The sequence below is a fragment of the Ranitomeya imitator genome, chromosome 1 (genome assembly GCF_032444005.1).
Source record: "Ranitomeya imitator isolate aRanImi1 chromosome 1, aRanImi1.pri, whole genome shotgun sequence".
NCBI classification, from domain to species: domain Eukaryota; kingdom Metazoa; phylum Chordata; class Amphibia; order Anura; family Dendrobatidae; genus Ranitomeya; species Ranitomeya imitator.
Genome location: NC_091282.1, coordinates 543,554,457 through 543,577,746, shown reverse-complemented (window position 1 = coordinate 543,577,746; position 23,290 = coordinate 543,554,457). Strand labels below are relative to the sequence as shown.

Here is a 23,290-nt window from a genome sequence, read left to right as displayed (position 1 = left end):
TTTATTCCCGTTTTCCAGTACATTATATGCTATAGTAAGATGAATGGCATATTTAAAAACTACAGCAAAAGAAGCCCTCAAATAAAATTTTTTAAAAATGTTGTGGCTCTTGGAAGAAGGGGAGGAAAAAAAAAGTTCAAAAACAAAAATGGGTTGTGGCAAAAAAAGGTTTAAAGGGGTAATTGTTGTTTAAAAAATGTACATTAAAAGCCTTCACCAATTTAATGTTTGCTCATTTACACAGTGCATTACGCATGACCTATCTGCAGAATGGTGGAAATGATCAAATGATCTTGGCGAATTTACAGGATCTTCTTACTGAGGCACAGCTCATAGAACAAAGAGAGAAACGTCCCCGCTCCATTCGGAAGAAAAAAAACAAAAGTAGGTTATATACTTAATCTTTTATTCATGGCAGCTTTTACAATATCTTTGAAATAAGGCATTATGTATGAACTTAAGTCTCATTCTGTGGGGAACAAGGTTTTGATGATTAACTATTCATGCCCAGTCAGGTCAGCACCCATTGTAGTTCCCATAACCTGATAGACAGCTTTGTGGCAAATCCTTCACTTGTTCTGCTTTGGATCTAATGTACAATTCACATCTACACAATTTAGACATATGTTAGTTTTAACTTTTTATATTTCACACAGAATCTTTTGTGAAAATTTGTGATTCCTTATTTCATTAAAAGGAAGTAATCATATTTAATAAAACTGTTTGCCTTCTTCTTTTCAGTTTTTTTTGTAGTTTCATGTAATCTAGTATAATTGAGTCTAAACATTTGCATGCACTTCTAAGATGCTTAGTGTTTAGAAGTTAAAGAGAATTTTCTCATTTTAAGGACATATATGTAATATTCTCCTGACCCCCATTCACCTACTCAGGGTTAGACCAGTAGATGACTACCTTGACAGTTTGTTCTCCTGAATGGTAGTGGACCTGGGTGTCCGCTCTCTCCATACCAATAAATCAATAGCTTATCCTTATCAATCAGTAGCGGGCACAGACAGAAGATGACTTCCATGAAAGAACAATATATGGGCACTTTTCAGTACAATAGCTCATTATAATGCACAATATCTTCAGCTTTGGAGATGGATGTGACACCATTACCTCTTGGGCCACCGTGCGGCTGCACAAGGTTGCACCAATGGTACGTCCGTCCCTGTCATCATTGTTGCTTTTCAGAAAAGAATGACCTCCTGCTTGTTTCCCATTTAACAAAAATTACTGAAATTGTCATAAAAGTTGGTCTCCTGCTTAAAGGGAACCTGTCACCAAAGATAACCTGTAATCAGGTTAACAGCGTTATTATGCTGCCTGGCGCCTGTAGTAGCCGAATGCAGAGTGGAGAAAGTGATCTTTATTCTCCCCACCAAAATTTGGTTTCAGTCATGGTGGCGTGGGCGCTGCTGGTTCAGTCTATGCTCTGAGTATACAGAGTGGCCGATGTAACCGCGCCCCAGACCCTGACTGACAGCCGGCCTCAATGTAGAGCCAGTGTCAGTCAGAGCTAGGGGCGCGGTATTCCCAGAGCAGTGCCTGAATCGGTGCCGCCCCATCACTATAACTGAATGCCAAATGCTGGCGGGGAGAATAAAGATCATTTTCTCCCCGCTGCATTCGGCTACATGCAGGCGCCAGGCATCATCATAACGCTGTTAACTTGCAGATTAACTCCATATCTGCAGGTTAACAGCATTATTCCTGGTGACAGGTTTCCTTCTATTCGCAATGTAGCTGGAAGTATGTAAATCGCCGCCCGCTTCCAGCCCCGACACTGGAGAATCCTGACAGTGCACACTGTGCACGCTGTGAGGGTTCACAAGTATGCAGTCACATAAAATGACTACAGACTTGAACCACAATCCCGGACAACCCTTTTAATAACACATGATGAGTATGAGTGTCATGAGCAGCAGCCAATAACTACATCATAGCAAGCAGTCTCCTTATGTAGGGGAGCACTAGGGGGGCTCCCAGAGATCTCTGTGAGTGCCTTATACTTTTGAAAAAACATAAAAATTACTTTGACATAATTGGCTTTCCCAAAACTGTAACAACATGTTCAACACATTTATAACATGATTTTAAGACAATCAGTGCATTGTGAGATGTAAAATAAATATAAATTAACTGCTAACGTACCAAAAACGTGTTGCCCAACTAGCCTCCCTACCCCCAAAAAACTGTTTTTTAACACTGCTGCTAAAAAAAAATGAAATTATGAAGAGGAAAAAAAACAAAAGGCACATCCATTCAACAATAAATAAAATTTATCAAAAATTTACTGGAAAATATCTAAAAACAAGGATTCCATCGATACAAAAACATCACGCGTTTCTGGCGTCCAATCTCCCTTAATCATAGTCCTAGAAAATTTTGCATTGGCAAAACTGGGATAGTTAGATAAGTGAAGTGATGTGACAAGTCAGTTTAAATAAATGCATTTTTAAACCATTCTTAAAATTGTCGGTATTGGGAATTAATCAAATTGTCCTGGAAATGCATTCCAAGGAATTAGGACAGCTCAAGAGAAGTCTTCTACTAGTAAACACGCTTTGACATGTATTGAATAGCAATCATTAAAGCCAATATATCTAATTGTTTACTTACCTATCTAAACATATAGAGCTGTTACCTTCATTTTAATCTACATTTTAATCTTCTCTACTCAATAGGAAGTGTAAAGGTACGTCACACATAACGATATCGTTAACGATATCGTTGCTTTTTGTGACGTAGCAACGATATCGTTAAGGAAATCGTTATGTGTGACAGCGACCAACGATCAGGCCCCTGCTGGGAGATCGTTGGTCGCTGAGGAAAGTCCAGAACTTTATTTCGTCGCTGGACTTCCCGCTGACATCTCTGGATCGGCGTGTGTGACACCGATCCAGCGATGTCTTCACTGGTAACCAGGGTAAACATCGGGTTACTAAGCGCAGGGCCGCGCTTAGTAACCCGATGTTTACCCTGGTTACCAGCGTAAACGTTAAAAAAACAAACACTACATACTTATCTTCAGCTGTCTGTCCCCGGCGCTCTGCTTCTCTGCACTCCTCCTGCATCCTGTGTCAGCGCCAGCCAGCCGGAAAGCACAGCGGTGACGTCACCGCTCTGCTTTCCGGCTGACCGGCGCTGACAGTGCAGAGGAGTGCAGAGAAGCACAGTGCCGGAGGACAGACAGCTGAAGGTAAGTACAGTATGTAGTGTTTGTTTTTTTAATGTTTATGCTGGTAACCATGGTAAACATCGGGTTACTAAACGCGGCCCTGCGCTTAGTAACCCGATGTTTACCCTGGTTACCCGGGGACTTCAGGATCGTTGGTCGCTGGAGAACTGTCTGTGTGACAGCTCTCCAGCGACCAAACAGCGACGCTGCAGCGATCGGCATCGTTGTCGGTATCGCTGCAGCGTCGCTTAGTGTGACGGTACCTTAAGTTTAGTATAAGGCCTATAGATACTGTTATGGAAATTTGGTGAGATATTATAAATAGTGTTGAGCATTCCGATACCGCAAGTATCGGGTATCGGCCGATACTTGCGGTATCGGAATTCCGATACCGAGATCCGATACTTTTGTGGTATCGGGTATCGGTATCGGATACATAGAGATGTGTAAAATAAAGAATTAAAATAAAAAATATTGATATATTTACCTCTCCGGCGGCCCCTGGTGAGTCCGCGGGTAACCGGCAGGCTTCGTTGTTCAAAATCAGCGCTTTTAGGACCTGAGAAACACGTCCCGGCTTCTGATTGGTCGCGGGCCGCCCATGTGACCGCCACGCGACCAATCACAAGCCGCGACGTCACCGCAAGCTATTAGCGCGCTCATTTTTGAAAAATGAGCGCGTTAATGACTTTCAAAGACGTAGCGGCTTGTGATTGGTCGCGGCCACGCGACCAATCACAAGCCGCGACGTCACCGCAAGCTATTAGCGCGCTCATTTTTGAAAAATGAGCGCGTTAATGACTTTCAAAGACGTAGCGGCTTGTGATTGGTCGCGGCCACGCGACCAATCACAAGCCGCGACGTCACCGCAAGCAATTAACGCGCTCATTTTTAAAAATGAGCGCGTTAATGGCTTTCAAAGACGTAGCGGGTTGTGATTGGTCGCGGCCGCGACCAATCACAAGCCGCGACGTCACCGCAAGCTATTGACGCGCTCATTTTTAAAAATGAGCGCGTTAATGGCTTTGAAAGACATAGCGGCTTGTGATTGGTCGCGTGGCCGCGACCAATCACAAGCCGCGACGTCACCGCAAGCTATTGACGCGCTCATTTTTAAAAATGAGCGCGTTAATGGCTTTGAAAGACATAGCGGCTTGTGATTGGTCGCGTGGCCGCGACCAATCACAAGCCGCTACGTCTTTGAAAGTCATTAACGCGCTCATTTTTCAAAAATGAGCGCGCTAATAGCTTGCGGTGACGTCGCGGCTTGTGATTGGTCGCGGCCACGCGACCAATCACAAGCCGCTATGTCTTTCAAAGCCATTAACGCGCTCATTTTTAAAAATGAGGGCGTCAATAGCTTGCGGTGACGTCGCGGCTTGTGATTGGTCGCGGCCGCGACCAATCACAACCCGCTACGTCTTTGAAAGCCATTAACGCGCTCATTTTTAAAAATGAGCGCGTTAATAGCTTGCGGTGACGTCGCGGCTTGTGATTGGTCGCGTGGCCGCGACCAATCACAAGCCGCTACGTCTTTGAAAGTCATTAACGCGCTCATTTTTCAAAAATGAGCGCGCTAATAGCTTGCGGTGACGTCGCGGCTTGTGATTGGTCGCGTGGCGGTCACATGGGCGGCCCGCGACCAATCAGAAGCCGGGACGTGTTTCTCAGGTCCTAAAAGCGCTGATTTTGAACAACGAAGCCTGCCGGTTACCCGCGCTGAGTTCAGGGGCCACCGGAGAGGTAAATATATCAATATTTTTTATTTTTATTCTTTATTTTACACCTCCCTATGGATCCCAGGGCCTGAAGGAGAGTTTCCTCTCCTTCAGACCCTGGGAACCATGAGAATACCTTCCGATACTTGATGTCCCATTGACTTGTATTGGTATCGGATATCGGTATCGGCGATATCCGATATTTTTCGGGTATCGGCCGATACTATCCGATACCGATACTTTCAAGTATCGGACGGTATCGCTCAACACTAATTATAAAATTACAAAAAAATAAATTTAAAATAAAAACCTGATTTAAACAATAGGTAATTTTCTGGTGAAATATTTCCTTTAAATTAGATATCTGACTTAGGGTACATCCTCAATAGATTTTGATTGGCAATATGGTACAAACTACAGACAAAGTGTATTAATGCATGTGTTTGTTGTAATCAGTAGACATAATGCAAGAAAACGCTAGTGTGGATAAGCTCTTACATTACTGAAGCAGCACACCTAGTATACAATTTGTCTTTGCCTTTCATGTCTGTTTTCTTCATATGCAGAAGGATACACAAGTTCAAAATGGGACTTGAATGAGAAACTAATTACTCTTGAAATTGAAAATCAGCAGTTAGAGGATGAACTCTTCAAACTTCAGCTTCATAGGCAAAGAAACACCAGAATTCCCAGAACAACAAATGGAGGTATGGGCTGGATTTTCTCCACAGCCACGGCGAGGCATATTCTTAAATGGGGAATATATGTATATACAGTTGCATGGAAAAATGTAGGCACCCCTGAACAAAATTACTGTTATTGTGAACCGTTAAGGAAGTTGAAAATAATTCTCTGGAAAATGCCTAAAGCTAAAGATGACACATGTCCTTTGTATTTTAGGCAAAAAATAGAATATTGTGTGCTCAGATAACGTTGACCAAGGTTTCAGACCTTAATTAGCCTGTTAGGGTCATGGCTTGTTCACTGTCATCGTTAGGAAAGGCCATGTGATGCATATTTCCCAGCTTTATAAAAACCCAGCCTCCTCTAATCTTGTGCCAAAAACAGCAGATTTTCATCTGAATGTCACATGAAAAATATAATATATTTTTGATAAAGACACGGCCAAAATTGGTGCTACCCATCTGTTAAAGGGAACTTGTCACCTCGTTTTGCCGCTATAAGATGCGGCCACTGCCTTTTGGGGGTTTTCTACATTCTGTAATGCTGTAGATAAGCCCCCTGTCCAACCTGAAAGAGAAGTAAAACAAGTATTATTATACTCCTCCAGGGGCGGTCCAGTCTGATGGGTGTCGCAGGTCCCAGGTCCTGCACCTCCCATCTTCATGCAATGTTGTCATCCTGCTTGCTTCATGCCGCGCTCCTGCGCAGGCGTACTGATCTGCCCTGTTGAGGGCAGAGCAAAGTACTGCAGTGCACAGGTGCTGGGAAAGGTTAGAGCCTGCATTATAGAGTCATTACAAACAGAGTGATCTATTTCAAGTGTTTATTTCTGTTAATGTTGGAAAAGATTGCTGACTTGACAGATGTCCAGAAGGCAGTTTGTTGGGCTCTCCATACATGTGTTTGACTGTCACACAGCCGCGATACATGCAGCTGTGCAGCCAAACAGGCTGATCAGCCGGAGCAATCCAGGGAACCAGGTTCCCTCTGCAGCTTATTTGCTAAGCGCTATAGCTTGCCGAATTAGCAGGGACTGGATCAAATTTGCTCATCAATACTAATGACCAATAGACAGAGCCTGGACCAAGGAGAAAAACAACTGGACTGTTGCTCAGTGGTCCAAGGTGTTGTTTTCAGATGAAAGTAAATTTTGCATTTCATTTGGAAATCAAGGTCCCAGAGTCTGTAGGAAGAGTGGAGAGGCACATGATATAGAAGGGTTAATAGTTTACCTTTAAGTGCCTTTTGCCTTTAATTGCTTGAATTTTTATCAATTCAAGCTGCTTGTGGTCTAGTGTGAAGTTTCCATAATCGGTGATGTGTCACGATCCAATTTTGGCTACGTGGCAGCTCTGGTTCCACTATGTTTTAAATGTAGCTTTTTTCCTTTCAGGACCAGAGGTGGTTAATATTAGTTTCCCCTGCTGGCAGCCTGCTGCCACTGCAGAGTGGTTAGGTCAGCTGATGTGGGTGGTGACCACTCCCACCATCTTTTAACCCCTTTCTGACAATGGACGTACTATTCCGTCCATGTGGGGTGGGCCCTACTTCCCAAGGACGGAATAGTACGTCCAGCGCGATCGGCCTCGCTCATGGGGGGAGCGCGGCGGATCGCGGCCGGGTGTCAGCTGCTTATCGCAGCTGACATCCGGCACTATGTGCCAGGAGCGGTCACAGACGGCCCACGGCACATTAACCCCCGACGTTTGATCGCGATGTGCCGGCGGTGCAGGGAAGCATCGCGCAGGGAGGGGGCTTCCCTGAGACCCCCGGAGCAACGCGATGTGATCGCGTTGCTCCGGGGATCTCCTACCTCCTTCCTCCTTGCAGGCCCGGATCCAATATGGCCGCGGCATCCGGGTCCTGCAGGGAGGGAGGTGGCTTACCAAGTGCCTGCTCAGAGCAGGCACTTGGTAACGCTGCAGCCCGCTAAGTCAGATCGGTGATCTGACAGAGTGCTGTGCAAACTGTCAGATCACCGATCTGTGATGTTCCCCCCTGGGACAAAGTAAAGAAGTAAAAAAAAAAAATTCCAAATGTGTAAAAAAAAAAAAAAAAAAACCTAAATAATGAAAAAAAAAAAATATTATTCCCATACATACATTTCTTTAAATAAAAAAACAAAAACAATAAAAGTACACATATTTAGTATCGCCGCGTCCGTAACGACCCGACCTATAAAACTGGCCCACTAGTTAACCCCTTCAGTAAATACCATAAGAAAAAAAAAAAGGCAAAAAACAACGCTTTATTATCATACCGCCGAACAAAAAGTGGAATAACACGCGATCAAAAAGCAGCATATAAATAACCATGGTACCGCTGAAAACGTCATCTTGTCCCGCAAAAAACGAGCCACCACACAGCATCATCAGCGAAAAAATAAAAAAGTTATAGTCCTCAGAATAAAGCGATGCAAAAATAATTATTTTTTCTATAAAATAGTTTTTATCGTATAAAAGCGCCAAAACATAAAAAAAATGATATAAATGAGGTATCGCTGTAATCGTACTGACCTGAAGAATAAAACTGCTTTATCAATTTTACCAAACGTGGAACGGTATAAACGCCTCCCCCAAAAGAAATTCATGAATAGCTGGTTTTTGGTCATTCTGCCTCACAAAAATCGGAATAAAAAGCGATCAAAAAATGTCATGTGCCCGAAAATCTTGACAATAAAAACGTCAACTCGTCCCGCAAAAACAAGACCTCACATGACTCTGTTGACTCAAATATGGAAAAATTATAGCTCTTAAAATGTGGTAACGCAAAAAATATTTTTTGCAATAAAAAGCGTCTTTCAGTGTGTGACGGCTGCCAATCTTAAAAATCCGCTAAAAAACCCGCTATAAAAGTAAATTAAACCCCCCTTCATCACCCTCTTAGTTAGGGAAAAATTAAAAAAATTTATTTATTTCCATTTTCCCATTAGGGCTAGAGCTAGGGTTAGGGCTAGGGTTAGGGCTAGAGTTAGGGTTAGGGCTAGGGTTAGGGCTAGGGTTGGGGCTAGGGTTTGGGCTACGGTTAGGGCTAGGGTTAGGGCTAGGGTTAGGGCTAGGGCTAAGGTTAGGGCTAGGGTTGGGGCTAGGGTTATGGTTAGGGCTAGGGTTAGGGCTAGGGTTAAGGCTACAGTTAGGGTTGGGGCTAAAGTTAGGGTTAGGGTTTGGATTACATTTACGGTTGGGAATAGGGTTGGGATTAGGGTTAGGGGTGTGTCTGGGTTAGAGGTGTGGTTAGGGTTACCGTTGGAATTAGGGTTAGGGGTGTGTTTGGATTAGGGTTTCAGTTATAATTGGGGGGTTTCCACTGTTTAGGCACATCAGGGGCTCTCCAAATGCGACATGGCGTCCGATCTCAATTCCAGCCAATTCTGCGTTGAAAAAGTAAAACAGTGCTCCTTCCCTTCCGAGCTCTCCCGTGTGCCCAAACAGGGGTTTACCCCAACATATAGGGTATCAGCATACTCAGGACAAATTGGACAACAACTTTTGGGGTCCAATTTCTCCTGCTACCCTTGGGAAAATACAAAACTGGGGGCTAAAAAATAATTTTTGTGGGAAAAAAAAGATTTTTTATTTTCACGGCTCTGCGTTATAAACTGTAGTGAAACACTTGGGGGCTCAAAGTTCTCACAACACATCTAGATAAGTTCCTTGGGGGGTCTAGTTTCCAATATGGGGTCACTTGTGGGGGGTTTCTACTGTTTAAGAACATTAGGGGCTCTGCAAACGCAATGTGACGCCTGCAGACCATTCCATCTAAGTCTGCATTCCAAATGGCGCTCCTTTCCTTCCGAGCCCTCCCATGCGCCCAAACGGTGGTTCCCCCCCCCACATATGGGGTATCAGCGCACTCAGGACAAATTGGACAACAACTTTTGGGGTCCAATTTCTCCTGTTACCCTCGAGAAAATACAAAACTGGGGGCTAAAAAATAATTTTTGTGGTAAAAAATTTTTGTTTTATTTTTACGGCTCTGCATTATAAACTTCTGTAAAGCTCTTGGTGGGTCAAAGTGCTCACCACACATCTAGATAAGTTCCTTAGGGGGTCTACTTTCCAAAATGGTGTCAATTGTGGGGGATTTCAATGTTTAGGCACATCAGTGGCTTTCCAAACGCAACATGGCGTTCCATCTCAATTCCAGCTCCTTCCCTTCCGAGCTCTCCCATGCGCCCAAACAGTGGTTTACCCCCACATATGGGGTATCTGCGTACTCAGGACAAATTGTACAACAACTTGTTGGTTCCAATTTCTTCTCTTACCATTGGGAAAATAAAAAATTGGGGGCGAAAAGATAACTTTTGTGAAAAATGATTTTTTATTTTTATGGTTCTGCATTATAAACTTCTGTGAAGCACTTGGTGGGTCAAAGTGCTCACCACACCTCTAGATAAGTTCCTTAGGGGGTCTACTTTCCAAAATGGTGTCACTTGTGGGGGGTTTCAATGTTTAGGCACATCAGTGGCTCTCCAAACGCAACATGACGTCACATCTCAACTCCAGTCAATTTTGCATTGAAAAGTCAAATGGCGCTCCTTCGCTTCCGAGCTCTGTCATGTGCCCAAACAGTGGTTTACCTCCACTTATGGGGTATCTGCGTACTCAGGACAAATTGTACAACAACGTTTGGGGTCCATTTTCTCCTGTAACCCTTGGTAAAATAAAACAAATTGGAGCTGAAATAAATTTTTTGTGAAAAAAAGTTAAATGTTCATTTCTATTTAAACATTCCAAAAATTCCTGTGAAACACCTGAAGGGTTAATAAACTTCTTGAATGTGGTTTTGAGAACCCTGAGGGGTACAGTTTTTAGACTGGTGTCACACTTGGGTATTTTCTATCATATAGACCCCTCAAAATGACTTCAAATGTGATGTGGTCCCTAAAAAAAAATGGTGTTGTAAAAATGAGAAATTGCTGGTCAACTTTTAACCCTTATAACTCCCTAACAAAAAAAAATTTGGTTCCAAAATTGTGCTGATGTAAAGTAGACATGTGGGAAATATTACTTATTAAGTATTTTGTGTGACATATTGTTAGGGACTGGCGGAACGCACCAAGAATCAGATGTTATGGTATTAGGTGCGTTCGCAGTCCGAGGTCCACCGTGCAGGTGAAAACCCTGCTGCTAGTAGAGACAGACAATATGGCGGTACAATAAGTATACACACATGGGTTAACTTCACCCTGTGAGAAGGAAGCGAACCCTGTTGCGTCACAGGGCCGCGGTACCGCACATAGAGCGCAAGCAAGAAGTCTCAGAACACAATCCCAAGACACAGGATTTGGGTTCAAAGACCTCATGCACTCGACACCACAACTGGGGTGTCAGAGAGACAGAAACAATAATATAAAAAGGCACGAGTGTGCGTGCGGTGCCGCACAAACGGACGCCGCTAACCACCCAGGCTTGGGTAAGAAAAGCGCACGGCGCCGTACAGGCGGTCACAGCAACTAGACGCTGTTATGTGTGTTTTGTGCTGATGGATAGTCGGGCGCTAGATAGCTACCATCATCCGCAAACAGACAACAACACTAGGGAGGGATACTTAGGAGCTTTCATCCTTCGACTTACATCCATCTACACACACACATATATATTCAAGACAATACTAGCGCATGGCCGTGCGGTCATGCGCAGCTTATATAGTTGCAGCACAGGAACTGCACAGACCAATGGGACATGCTGCAGTACCTGAGCATGTGACCCTCGATCTCCAACGGGAGATCTTGCCCTGGGCATGCTCAGTGTGTGCAAATAAGGACTTAGTCCCAGAGAAGCCCGCTCGCCGCAGATCAGTGCAGGGTACAACAGGAGAGCCAGAAAAGGCAGCAGTAACCCTTTGCACAGAATCAGTCCCAGCAAGACGCTGGGAGCGACGCCTCCGCTGAGCAGACCCCACTGCGGCCGATGCTGAATGGGAGACCGCAGCAGACACGGATCGAGATTCCCCCTGTGCAGCAGAGGAAACTCGACTCCTAACACATATCTCTGTGATTTAATTGCTTAAAAATTCAAAGTTGGAAAATTGCGAAATTTTCAAAATTTTCGCCAATTTTCCATTTTTTTCACAAATAAACGCAGGTAATATCAAAGAATTTTTACCACTATCATGAAGTACAATATGTCACGAGAAAACAATGTCAGAATCACCGGGATCCGTTGAAGCGTTCCAGAGTTATAACCTCATAAAGGGACAGTGGTCAGAATTGTAAAAATTGGCCCGGTCCATAACGTGCAAACCACCCTTGGGGGTAAAGGGGTTAAATCAGGGGAGGGGAATATTTTTTCTGACAAGGCTCATTTGGATATTTATACCATCCTTCGGGGGCCGTACAAACTCCGCCCACAAAGTACATCCTGACTCTGGCACTGGTTTCAGGACTTAATCTTTCATTGCATGCCCTTCAGTGTTCAGTAGTGAACACTGCGTGTGTGTGTGTGTGCTAACAGAGCAAGAAGAAATTAATGAGCTGGTGGCAATTAAAATACAGCTATTTGTCCAAGAATGTGGTCCCTGAGAATCTGCTCGGGGGCCTGATAAAAGGTCATCGAGTGCCGTAAATGGCCCTGGGGCCTGAAGTTCCCCACCCTTGTTTTAAATGATCCATCAGCTGACTGTTGGTGATAGAGTTTCTCTATGAAGACCAGCCATGCAGTTGCAGCTCTCTGGTGTCAGCTTCTTCTGGAGTTTGAAGTCCTGTGTCTGTGTCATCTGTGATGTGGAGCTTGGCAGCAGATTCTGGAAGCTAAATGTTGTGCTTATTTCTTGTCCCTCTCATGTTTGTCACTGTCTCCTGTGTTTGTACCATCTGCAGTGGTGAGGCTAGCGCCCTTGCTGGCCAGTACAATAACCAGGACAGTGTAAGGTGACAGCGAAGGACAAGGTTCCTGACAGCGGTGGAGGAAGGACCCACTTAGGGCATTAGAGGAGTGCAGGGAAAGGCTCATGTTTGAGCTCACGGGGTGTCTATTCCTCATTTCCCTATTGATAGGCCTTCCTCTCCCCTTTTCCATCCCGGTTGTGTGTTTGTTGTGCTGTCCGCTGACCGACCCCCCATTGGGTGGTTGTATTTCATGACATGATGGTTTGGGGAGCCCTGTTATCTGCTGGTGTAGGTCCACTGTGTTTTAACAAGACCAAAGTCAACACAGCCATCTACCAGGACATTTTAGAGCACTTCATGCTTCCCTCTGCCAGCAAACTTGCTTGTGCTTAACCCCATAGAGAATCTGTGTGGTATTGTCAAGAGGAAGATGAGAGACACCAGACCCAACAATGCAGACAAGCTGAAGGTCAAAGCATCCTGGGCTTCCATAACACCTCAGCAGTGCCACAGGCTGATCGCCTCCATGTCACACCTGATTGATGCAGTAATTGATGCAAAAGGAGCCCCGACCAAGTATTGAGTGCATTTACCAAACAAACATTTCAATAGGCCAACATTTTGGATTTTACAATCATTTTGCAAGCTGGTGTTATAAAGTATTCTAATTTACTGAGATAATGACTTTTGGGTTTTCATTGGCTGTAAGCCAGAATCATCAACATTAACAGAAATAAACACTTGAAATAGATCGCTCTGTTGGTAATGACTCTATGTAATATATGAGTTTCGCTTTTTGTATTGAAGAACTAAAATAAATTAACTTTTTGAAGATATTCTAAGTTTGTGAGAAGCACCTGTAGTTTTTATTGTGTAAAAGCACCAAAACATGAAAAAATATAAATGTGGTATCGCTGTAATCGTACTGACCGGAAGTATAAAGCTGCCTTATCAATTTTGCCGCACGCAGAATAGCATAAAAAAAGCCCCCAAAACAATTCCTGCATTATTGTTTTTTGTTTATTCTGCCTTCCAAAAATTGGAATAAAAAGCGATCAAAAAATGTCATAAGCCCAAGAATGGTGCCAATAATAACATCAAATTTACCAGCAAAACACAAGGCTGACTTTGTCAGCAGACATATGGAAAAATTATAGCTCTCAAAAAATATGGTGAAGCAAAAACTAGTTTTAGAAAAGCAAAAGCATTTTTTTAGTGCCTGACAGCAGCCAAACATAAAATCCCCATATAAATCTGATATCGCTGTAATCATACCGATCAGAAGAATAAAGTCGTCTGATCACTTATACAGCACAAGGAATAGCGTAAAATAAAAAAATTAAAACAATTCTTCACCTGCTGTTGATTTTTTCATTCTGCCTCCTAAAGATCACAGTAAGGCTCTGCGCACTTTTATCCTGCGCTCTACGCTGAGCGCTTACACCGGGGTTTCTGTGTAAATCTCTGAAATACATGCTTCAGACGGACCCCCCTGTGGAAGATTCCCTATAATTTTGTGAGGGCATAAAAGTGCCGTTGAAAAAAAGGACACCACTGAACAGAGGCCAGATCAAGTCCAGAGTAACTATGCTGCCTCATTATAGTGAATGCCTCCCTCAGGGGTTTCTGAATTACGTCACTGAAAGATTTAAAGGGAAACCCTGTTATAAGTGCTCGGCATAGAACGCCGGATAAATGTGATCCAAATTGTTATGTAAAATATTCCCAATAAAAGCTTCAACTCAATCCACCAAAAAAGCAAGTCCCCACTCACGTCCGACATCTGTTAACGGAAATAAATGGGCTTTCCACATTACTGGTAGCACAAAGGCTCTGGAAAAGTTAAATGGCTTCTAGTCCCCCAAAATAAATTCAGCATTTTCAGTGCTTCCAAATCCAAATGCCCCCCTCCCTTTTGAGCCCCAGTGTGCCCAACCACATTTAGCGTCCACATGTGTATGAGCAGGTAACAATGTACTGGCCACTACAACGGCAGTTTGTGATTTTTACTCAGCAGCATCCATTGCTGCCTGTTTCTGGAAAACTCCCATGGAGTCAAAATCATCATGACACCTGTAGATAAATTCACAATGGAGTATAATTTCCAAAATGGAGTCACTTGAGGGGGGATTCTGCTCTTCTAGCTCTTATGGGCTCTGTATATGGAGACCGCTAACTATTATAGAAAATTCTGTGCTCCAGGATGCCTCCTGTATAACAGTACTGCTTAACCTTATGGCAAAACTTTACTGAGTCTCGCCATATGGCTGAGCAGTACTGTAAAGCCACATTTGCGGTATTTCTACATTCAGCAGAAATTGTGGGAAACATTTTGGTGCCATTTTTTACCATTTTCACATATAAAAATGTAAACAAAATTTTGGTGGTACAAATATAATTATTGTTTTCTTCATTGCTGCCATTGCAGGACCTTAGGTATCCATGGTTATGACCACTGATAAAGTGATAGGCATCCATGGTTACGTCCTCTAGCAACTAGCTAACTAAGGTCCTGCAATGCCTGCACACGAAGAAAAAGATATAGCAAATCAGAAAAATGTAATACATTTCTAATTGGAGGTATTTGCTAATATTGTTATTAATACACCTATTACATATTAGTATTTTGGAGATGGAAATACCCCTTTATTGGTGTTGCAGCCTCTGTGGCCTTTCAGATTCTGTGTGTATATACTAACAGACCATGTGACACTTAGATCGCACACAGGTGGACTTCCTTTCACTAATAATGTGACTTATAAAGGTAATTGTTTGCTCTAGAAATTTTTAGGGGCTTCATAGCAAAAGGGATGAATACATATGCACATGCCAATTTTTAGTTATTTGACCCCATAAATAAAATTGTGCCTATATTTTTTTCACTTCATTTCACCAACGTGGACTATTTAGTGCTGATGCCTCACACACAAATTGGATTACAAAAATATTTAAACAAAGGCTGTAATTTAATTAAATAGGTAAAAAGCAAAGGGGAGAATACTTTCGCAAGCCTCTGTAACTTGTGTTTCTCAAATTAATTTCCTTGTGATTGTCTTCCTTGTGATTGTCTATTGGCTGTCTATTAGTTGTGGCTGTCAATATGTTTGGAGTAGGAATACAATAGAGAATATTTGCCCACGGTGACTAATGGAGGTTAATGCACTTTAATGATTTAGGTAAGAGTGGTGTAATAAGTGAAATGACTGTTATAGTGTACATAAACATGGGTGAGGCATCTCCTAGTTACAATAGATAATGAGCTACATGTTGAACGCAAGCTTTAAGTTGTCCTACATGACAAGAAAGAACAAAAACCAAAGGTGCAACAGATACATTTTTGGAAGCCAAGTAAAATATTACACATATTGAAGGAGATTACATTGATTTTCCACATTTACTGTCTAAAGAAATGTTTAAAGGCACTTGGCTTTTACAGCATCCAAATTGCTTAGGGATTCTATTGCTTAAGGATCTTTCCAGTATTTAACCCCTCTCCGACATTGGCCGTACATTTACTCCTATGTCGATCTCCCTCCCTTTGATGTGGGCTCCGGCGTTGAGCCCACATCTTTCCGGAGACATGTCAGCTGTTTTGAACTGTCAGCTGTCATGTGCCCACAATAGCCGCGGGTGGAATTGCCCAACCACGTAGTATATTGCCCAGTCACGTAGTATATTGCCCAGTCACATAGTATATTGCCCAGCCACGTAGTATATTGCCCAGCCACGTAGTATATTGCCCAGCCACATGGTATATTGCCCAGTCACGTACTATATTGCCCAATCACATACTATATTGCCCAGTCACTTACTATATTGCACAGCCACATAGTATATTGCCCAGTCACGTAGTATATTGCCCAGTCACGTAGTATATTGCCCAGCCACGTAGTATATTGCCCAGCCACATAGTATATTGCCCAGCCACATAGTATATTGCTCAGCCACGTAGTATATTGCCCAACCATGTAGTATATTGCCCAGTTAGGTACTATATTGCCCAGTCACGTAGTATATTGCCCAGCCACACAGTATATTGCCCAGCCACGTAGTATATTGCCAAAACCCTGTGTCAATAAAGCTATAAAACCAGGCTATTGCAGAAAAATCACTTGCTCAATGAGTCATAGTGCCCCAGTCGTTCTGGGCTCAGTGTCCAACCAAAAGAACAAGACCGCCTGCTGTCAGACAGTATAAGTCATAGTTCATAATGCAAGAAAGATATCTTGCTAAAGCCACCATAATGGGTCACTTATCTGGTCAATTGTCTGATCATGTCTGGTTATTTGTCCCAGTTCTTCTTTAAGCGTCCCTACGAGTTTCGCCCTCTCCCATCAGGGCTCATCAGGGGACAATAAAATAGGAGCGCGCCGAAGTGGCTATAGTAAACAATGATCAATGTGGATGTATCCGGAGGTCCCGCACTTCCTTTTAGAAGGTGCGGTTACCGTAATTCACTAAATACTGTTGCACAGAATAAAGGTCCACTTGCCATATAGTTCAGAAAATGTCCATACCTGCCTCTATTCCAGTGAATACCTTATTGCAGGCGTGGGGGATGGAGTGGAACGCACGCCCGTTCCTAATCCAAGCCTCCTTTGCAGGCGAGGAGCGCGTACTTTCGGGCCAGCACACTAAGTTCACGCTGTGGAGCGCAGATGAAAGATACACACTTCTGGACTTGCTCACTAGATTCTCTCCCTGTGGACCACAATTGAGAGGCGCACATTTCAGGACCTGCGTTCTAAGTTAACTCCTTATGGAGCGCAGGTCTAGCCCGGATAGATGGCGTTTTGCCATGACCAATCAGCGACTTGGATTTCCATGACAGACAGAGGCTGCGACCAATGAATATCCGTGACAGAAAGACAGACAGAAAGACAGACAGACGGAAGTGACCCTTAGACAATTATATAGTAGATTTTTGAGTAAAATGTAAATTGTTCTTTTATTCTATAAACTACTGATAACATGTCTCCGAAGTTCCAAGCAATACATTTTATATTCTGAAAATGAGAAATGGTCAAAATAACAAAAAAAGCATTGCTTGCAAACTTCAAATAATGCGAAAAAAACAAGTTCATAATCATTTAGAAACAACAATACTAATGTTTTAACTCAGTAAGAGTTCAGAAATCAATATTTTGTGGAATAACCATGATTTTTAATCACAGCTTTCATGCGTCTTGGCATGCTTTCCACCAGTCTATCACACTGCTTTTGGGTGACCTTATTCCACTCCTGGTACAAGAATGTAAGCAGTTCTTCTTTGTTTGATGGCGTGTAACTATCCATCTTCCTCTTGATTACATTCCAGAGGTTTTCAATGGGGCTCAGGTCTGGAGATTGGGCTGCCCATGACAGGGATTTGATGTGGTGGTCCTTCATCCACACCTTGATTGACCTAGTTGTGTGGCATGGTGCATTGTCCTGCTGGAAAAACCAGTCCTCAGAGTTTGGGAACATTGCCTGAGCAGAAGGAATCAACTGTTTTTCCAGGATAGCCTTGTATGCAACCTGATTCATACGTCCTTCGCAGAGAACAACCTGGCCAATTCTAGCTTTGCTGGGCATGGTTAAGGCATGGCACCTAGAGCAGGATCTCTATTGATAGATCATTTATACCCTAGCTTTGATAAATTAACCTCTATGTGTGAATGAAAATAGAAAACAAAAATCAAAGATTAAATTAAATTGTGTCAGTAGATACGAGCTTATCATCTCCATGTAGAAAGCATATTATTTTAGTGATTATGTACCATATGTTTCATTAACAGAAATTGAGAGGAACCTTCAATTCCCCAGGTTTGTGAAAGCGCAAAGTCAACAAAATGTAAAGACTCTAAATGCAGAATTAGAGGTGTTAAAACAGGAATTGGAAATTCAGAAGCTAAAACGTCGCATTAAGACATCTGTCACTCAGCGAGCCAAACCCCAGCTGGAGATACTTCATCCAATGGTAATATTCAATATTTTGTTCAAAATGTGGTGATAAATTGTTTAATTAGCAAACTGTAAACAGACACTAGCCAAAAATCAATCATTTATTATAATTGATCCACAGGAAATGAATAAACCCGACACTCCAAATCTTGGCAGACATTTTTCAATTCTCAGTCATGGGCTAGAGCCTGCTCCATATGATCCAATGTGAGTATTACAAGGAATTATGTGCACTTTGCATCCGAGGGCTAATATCACTACTTCAAGTTTCTTATGGTGACAAACCTAACTGACCCTTAATAACAGGAACTACTATTAATATGTTCTAATTTGACTAAGCTAGTAGAGTAGCAGTTTACATTAGAAAATAAAATATAATTGCAATATTAGGTATCTAAGGCCACGTTTATCAATGTATTGCACCTTTTTTTGCATATGTTATTTGAAAGTAATTTCTAATATCATTTTGTCCAGGAGTTTTGGTAATAACTTTTGCCTTGTGGCAAGAAAATGGTCTTTAGAATGTTAAATGGGTTGCCCAGGTTTGGCACTCTGTCACTGCAAAGTTGTAAATCCTCACATTGCACATAAAGTGCGCTGTCAAGATTCTCCGTTGCCAAAGTGGGCAATCATAAGACCACAACTGTGCGATTTGCATACTTCTGGCCACATACTGACTAGATACTGTATGCGCGGCGTTGCTCAATAAAAGTGAATTGAGCGTGCCTGCACACATCTAGTCGGAATGTAGTCAGAAGTATGCAAATCGCTTACTGCCGGTCACATAATGCCACAGTCTCGCTGCCAGCGCATACTATGCGCGATGTGAAAATCCACAAGTTTGAAGGAAAGAGAAAATTTGGTTGAGTCTAAGCAATTCTATCAATTCCAAAATGACTTATTCCATATCAAAACATACTAGAGATGATAGAATCTTTTGAAATTCAAATTCGCTAGGATCAACAAATTTTTGCCAAAAATTTGATCTGCAGCAAATCACAATACAGCAAAGACTCCAATTGCCCTGAAAAGACATGTAACACTCGGGGATCTCCTGTGACTCTATAGAAGCCCTTTCCAGCTTTTTAACACAAACCCAGCTTTAGCAATGTCAAAGTGATCTTGCCATAAAAATAGATGCTTACCCCAGTAGTAACCAACAGCCTTATTAATAACACAGTGCACTTGCAGACTAATCAAATTTGTTTGATTTTTAATTAAAAAAAGGTCCAAAATTATCCCTCTTTATAATTTGTGATCAGGAAGACCGTTCTGTCAGAACACGGACACAAACTGACAGTGTCACTGTCAGAGGTACCATCATCCTGTTGTGACTGAGACCTGTGATGTTCAATATATTTCATATCACCCTCATTCCAATATGCTTGGAAGCCAATGGTACCACAAATATGCATTTTTCATCTTTTTTATATCTTTATTTTTAATGGGTTAAAAGGGGGTGAAATGAACTTTTACGTTTTTGTATTTTTTAAAACTTTTTTTTACTTTTAACTGTTCTTAATAGTCCTCTTAAGGGACTTGAAGTTGGAATTATCTGATCGCTTGTGCTATATACTGCGATGCCACTGCATTACTGTTTATAGCAAAATCATGGTCTCCTTTTGAAGCCCATCCACAGGCATACTTACCACTTTGTGTTTTATATCATTGACACCAGTGACTTTGTCACAAGAGGTTGAATTTACCATTTAAACAAATCCTTTATTCTCTTGTGAGATGTAACTGTGCCAAATGGTTATTTCCTTCAATACCAGTCCATATCCTCGCAACACCCAGCCATATGTCTGTGAAGCAGTTGTTTCAGTTCAGGAGACTGGCTAGTCAGGCTAGCTATTGCGATCTCAACGTGGTTAGTATTTCACGGACGTGTGAAACTGGCCTACGACTGATATATTACAGTTTTATCTCTTTATTCTACAATTGGAACTTATTTTGTACCATCTTTTTGTTTATGTTAATAACCTTGATATTATTTAAACTAAAATAACAACTTTATCAATTACTGTATGAGATTTTGATTAAAAAAATACTGCAAATGAGAAATCTTACCCCACGGGTTCAGCTCCACAATTTTCAATTTTAGAGGAGTTTTTATATATGTTTTTTTTTTTACACAACAACACAAATCGTCTCTAGGTTTTCAATATATAGGTATATTTTGTTGCAAACAGGAACCTGAGTTGTGGATGATTAAGTCGACAGCTGTGCTATTTATTAATATATGTATAGATTTCTAGATTGCTTTGATAGATATTTTACTATGTCTACTACAAAATGCAGAATCTGCTATACAGATGCTACACAAAATGCAGAATCTTATATTAATAAACTTAGTTTTTTGTTTTTTACTTATTGGATTTTTTTTTGTGCTAACCTTTTTTGCTTTTGACTTACAGTTCTGGCTTTGTAGTATTTTATGACTATCTTCTTGGACTTGACCCATCTTATCGAGTATGCAGACTAGTTGTTAGTTTGTGCAGTGGAGGGCAGGAAATGGGAAATCCTTCTACCCTTCCACCTGTGTATTGTGATGCTTCACTATCCAAGTTGTACGAAAGCAAGAAACAGAATATGGCAATTCTATCTACAAAGCAGGCTGTGCCCAGGTACTTTACTTGTTATAATTACAGTACTTTTTTTATTCACCATTATGCAATTATATATTATCTTCATGTACAGTGCTCAGTGCTATGTATAGATTCATAATCAAATAGATATTAAAACACACTCAAAAAGAATTTTATGTAATGAAGTGTCTCAGTGGGTGTTATTGAAACTGCTAAGTAGCTCCCTGAACTTCCTTTTGGATGCACTGCATGTTAGTTACTTGGTCGTGTCTGATATTCCTTTATACTACATTCGTTTGAGTGTTAGGTTGGGGTTAGACAAGCGTATGAAAATTATTCGATTTTAATCCAGAAAAAGTTGATGTTTTTATTCGTATTATCATCCGTGTGATAATATTTTATGTTTGTGATATCCATGTGCATCCGTTTTTATACATTAATATTTTAAACCATACATGATTAAATACAGTTTCCTAGGTTAATAATGGCAATGTAATAATTGGATGTAACATGCATGATCTGTATGGGATCCAATTTTTTTTGGCGCACCTACATACTTAAATGAGCATCAATCATCCGATATACAGAGAATAGTGCATGTTGCAATTTTTTGGCATACATGAAAAAATTATCATCTGAATAATCCTTTTGAATAACATTGGTCAGTGTGCTGTATAATACACTAGTTGGAAAGAGCACTTAGCATCCAAGAAAAACATTGAAAACTGTAAAACAAAAAAAGTCAACTTTTTTCATCATATCCCCAAACAAAGAGTGAAATTAAACACAATAAAAAATCATATGAAAATTGTATATCTGTGAACACCATCTTGTCCCAAACAACAAGCCCCCATTCAGCTCTGTCAGCAAAAAAACTAAAAAAAAGTTATAGCTCTCAGAATACGGTAAGACAAAAACATTTTTTTCTTTAAAAGATAAAAAAAGCTACAAAAACATGGTATCACTGTAATTGTACTGATCCAAAGAACAAAGCCGTGTCCCAATTTTTACCACCTGGTGAATGACGTTAAAAAAAATTGTGAATTAATGATTTTTGTTCATTCTGCCTCTCAAAATTCAGAATAAAAAGTGATAAAGAAAAAAAAAACAAGCCCTCACATGACTAGTTGACAGAAAAATTATAGCTCTCAAAATATGGTGATGCCCCAATATTTTGGGTAGTAAAAAAAACGTTTAGTGAATACAAATAGCAAAACGCAAAAAATACAATATAAATCTGGAATGACTGTAATCGTTTTGATCCTAAGAATAAAATCCATTTTATTTCTGAAACCACATGATGAACGGTGGAAAAACCTTACATAAAATTAATTCTTGACCTGATGTTTATTTGTTCATTCTGCCTCCCAAAGATCACAATAAAGCTCAGTTCACATTTCTCCTGCACTCTACGCTGAGCGCTTACATCGACGCTTCCTTGTAAACCTCTGAAATACGTGATTCAGATAAAAGCTCCAACAGAAGATTCACTATAATGAGGCAGCTGGAGACACTTTGGACTTATTCTGGCCTATGATCAGTTGGTGTCAGTCGTTTTAGGCAGGCACAAGGAAAACAGTTGACCACTGAAAAGATGGACTAAACATAGACCAGAATGAGTCTAGAGTAACTGTGCCTGCCTCATTATAGTGAATGGATCAATTGGAGGTTCTTTCTGAATCACAAATTTTGGAGATTTATATGGAAGCCCCAATGAAATTACTCAGCATAGAGCACAGGATAAAGGTTAACCGAGTCTTAAAAGTGATCCAAAATGTTATGTACCCCTAAAAATACCACCAGTAAGAAGTTCACCTCAACCCACAAAAACAAACCCCCACTCAGGTCCGTCACCTGCTTTGGAAGAGAGACATTGCTCCCCCAAAAAGAAATCCAGCAAAATCTGCACTTTCAAATCCAAATGCCTCCCACCTTTCTGGGCCCCAGGATGTGTAGATTACAGTTAGTGACCACATTTTGGCATTACTGTAGTGAAGCACAAGCTGGTCACAATGCATTGGGTACAACTATGGCATATTTGCAATTTTCACTTTCCATCATCCACTGTGCTTGATTTTGGAAAACACCAATGGGTTCAAAATAGTCACTGCAGATACAGATGAATTCCCAGAGGGGTACAATTTCTAAAAATAGGGTCATGTGAACAGATTTCTGCTGTTCTGGAACTTATGAGTTCTACAAATGGATTTAGCAATCTATTCTGGGAAAACCTGCACTCCAAAAGTCAAAAAGTGCTTCTTACCTCCCGAGCCCTGTCATGTGGCCAAGCAGTACTGTAACAGCCATGTATGGTGTATTGCCACATTCAGAAGAAATTATGTGACAA

General features: G+C 41.5%; 1 protein-coding gene across 1 annotated transcript in view; it reads left to right on the top strand.

Moving 5' to 3' along the window:
• LOC138677652 (coiled-coil domain-containing protein 17-like) overlaps positions 1–23,290 on the top strand; it is an 82,665-nt gene that overhangs the window by 41,168 nt on the left and 18,207 nt on the right. Inside the window, exons 6-10 of the mRNA XM_069767668.1 lie at positions 245–384; positions 5,466–5,606; positions 18,190–18,371; positions 18,477–18,562; positions 20,773–20,982. Of these exons, the coding sequence (XP_069623769.1) occupies positions 245–384; positions 5,466–5,606; positions 18,190–18,371; positions 18,477–18,562; positions 20,773–20,982 (759 nt within the window). The remainder of the gene's footprint in view (positions 1–244; positions 385–5,465; positions 5,607–18,189; positions 18,372–18,476; positions 18,563–20,772; positions 20,983–23,290) is intronic.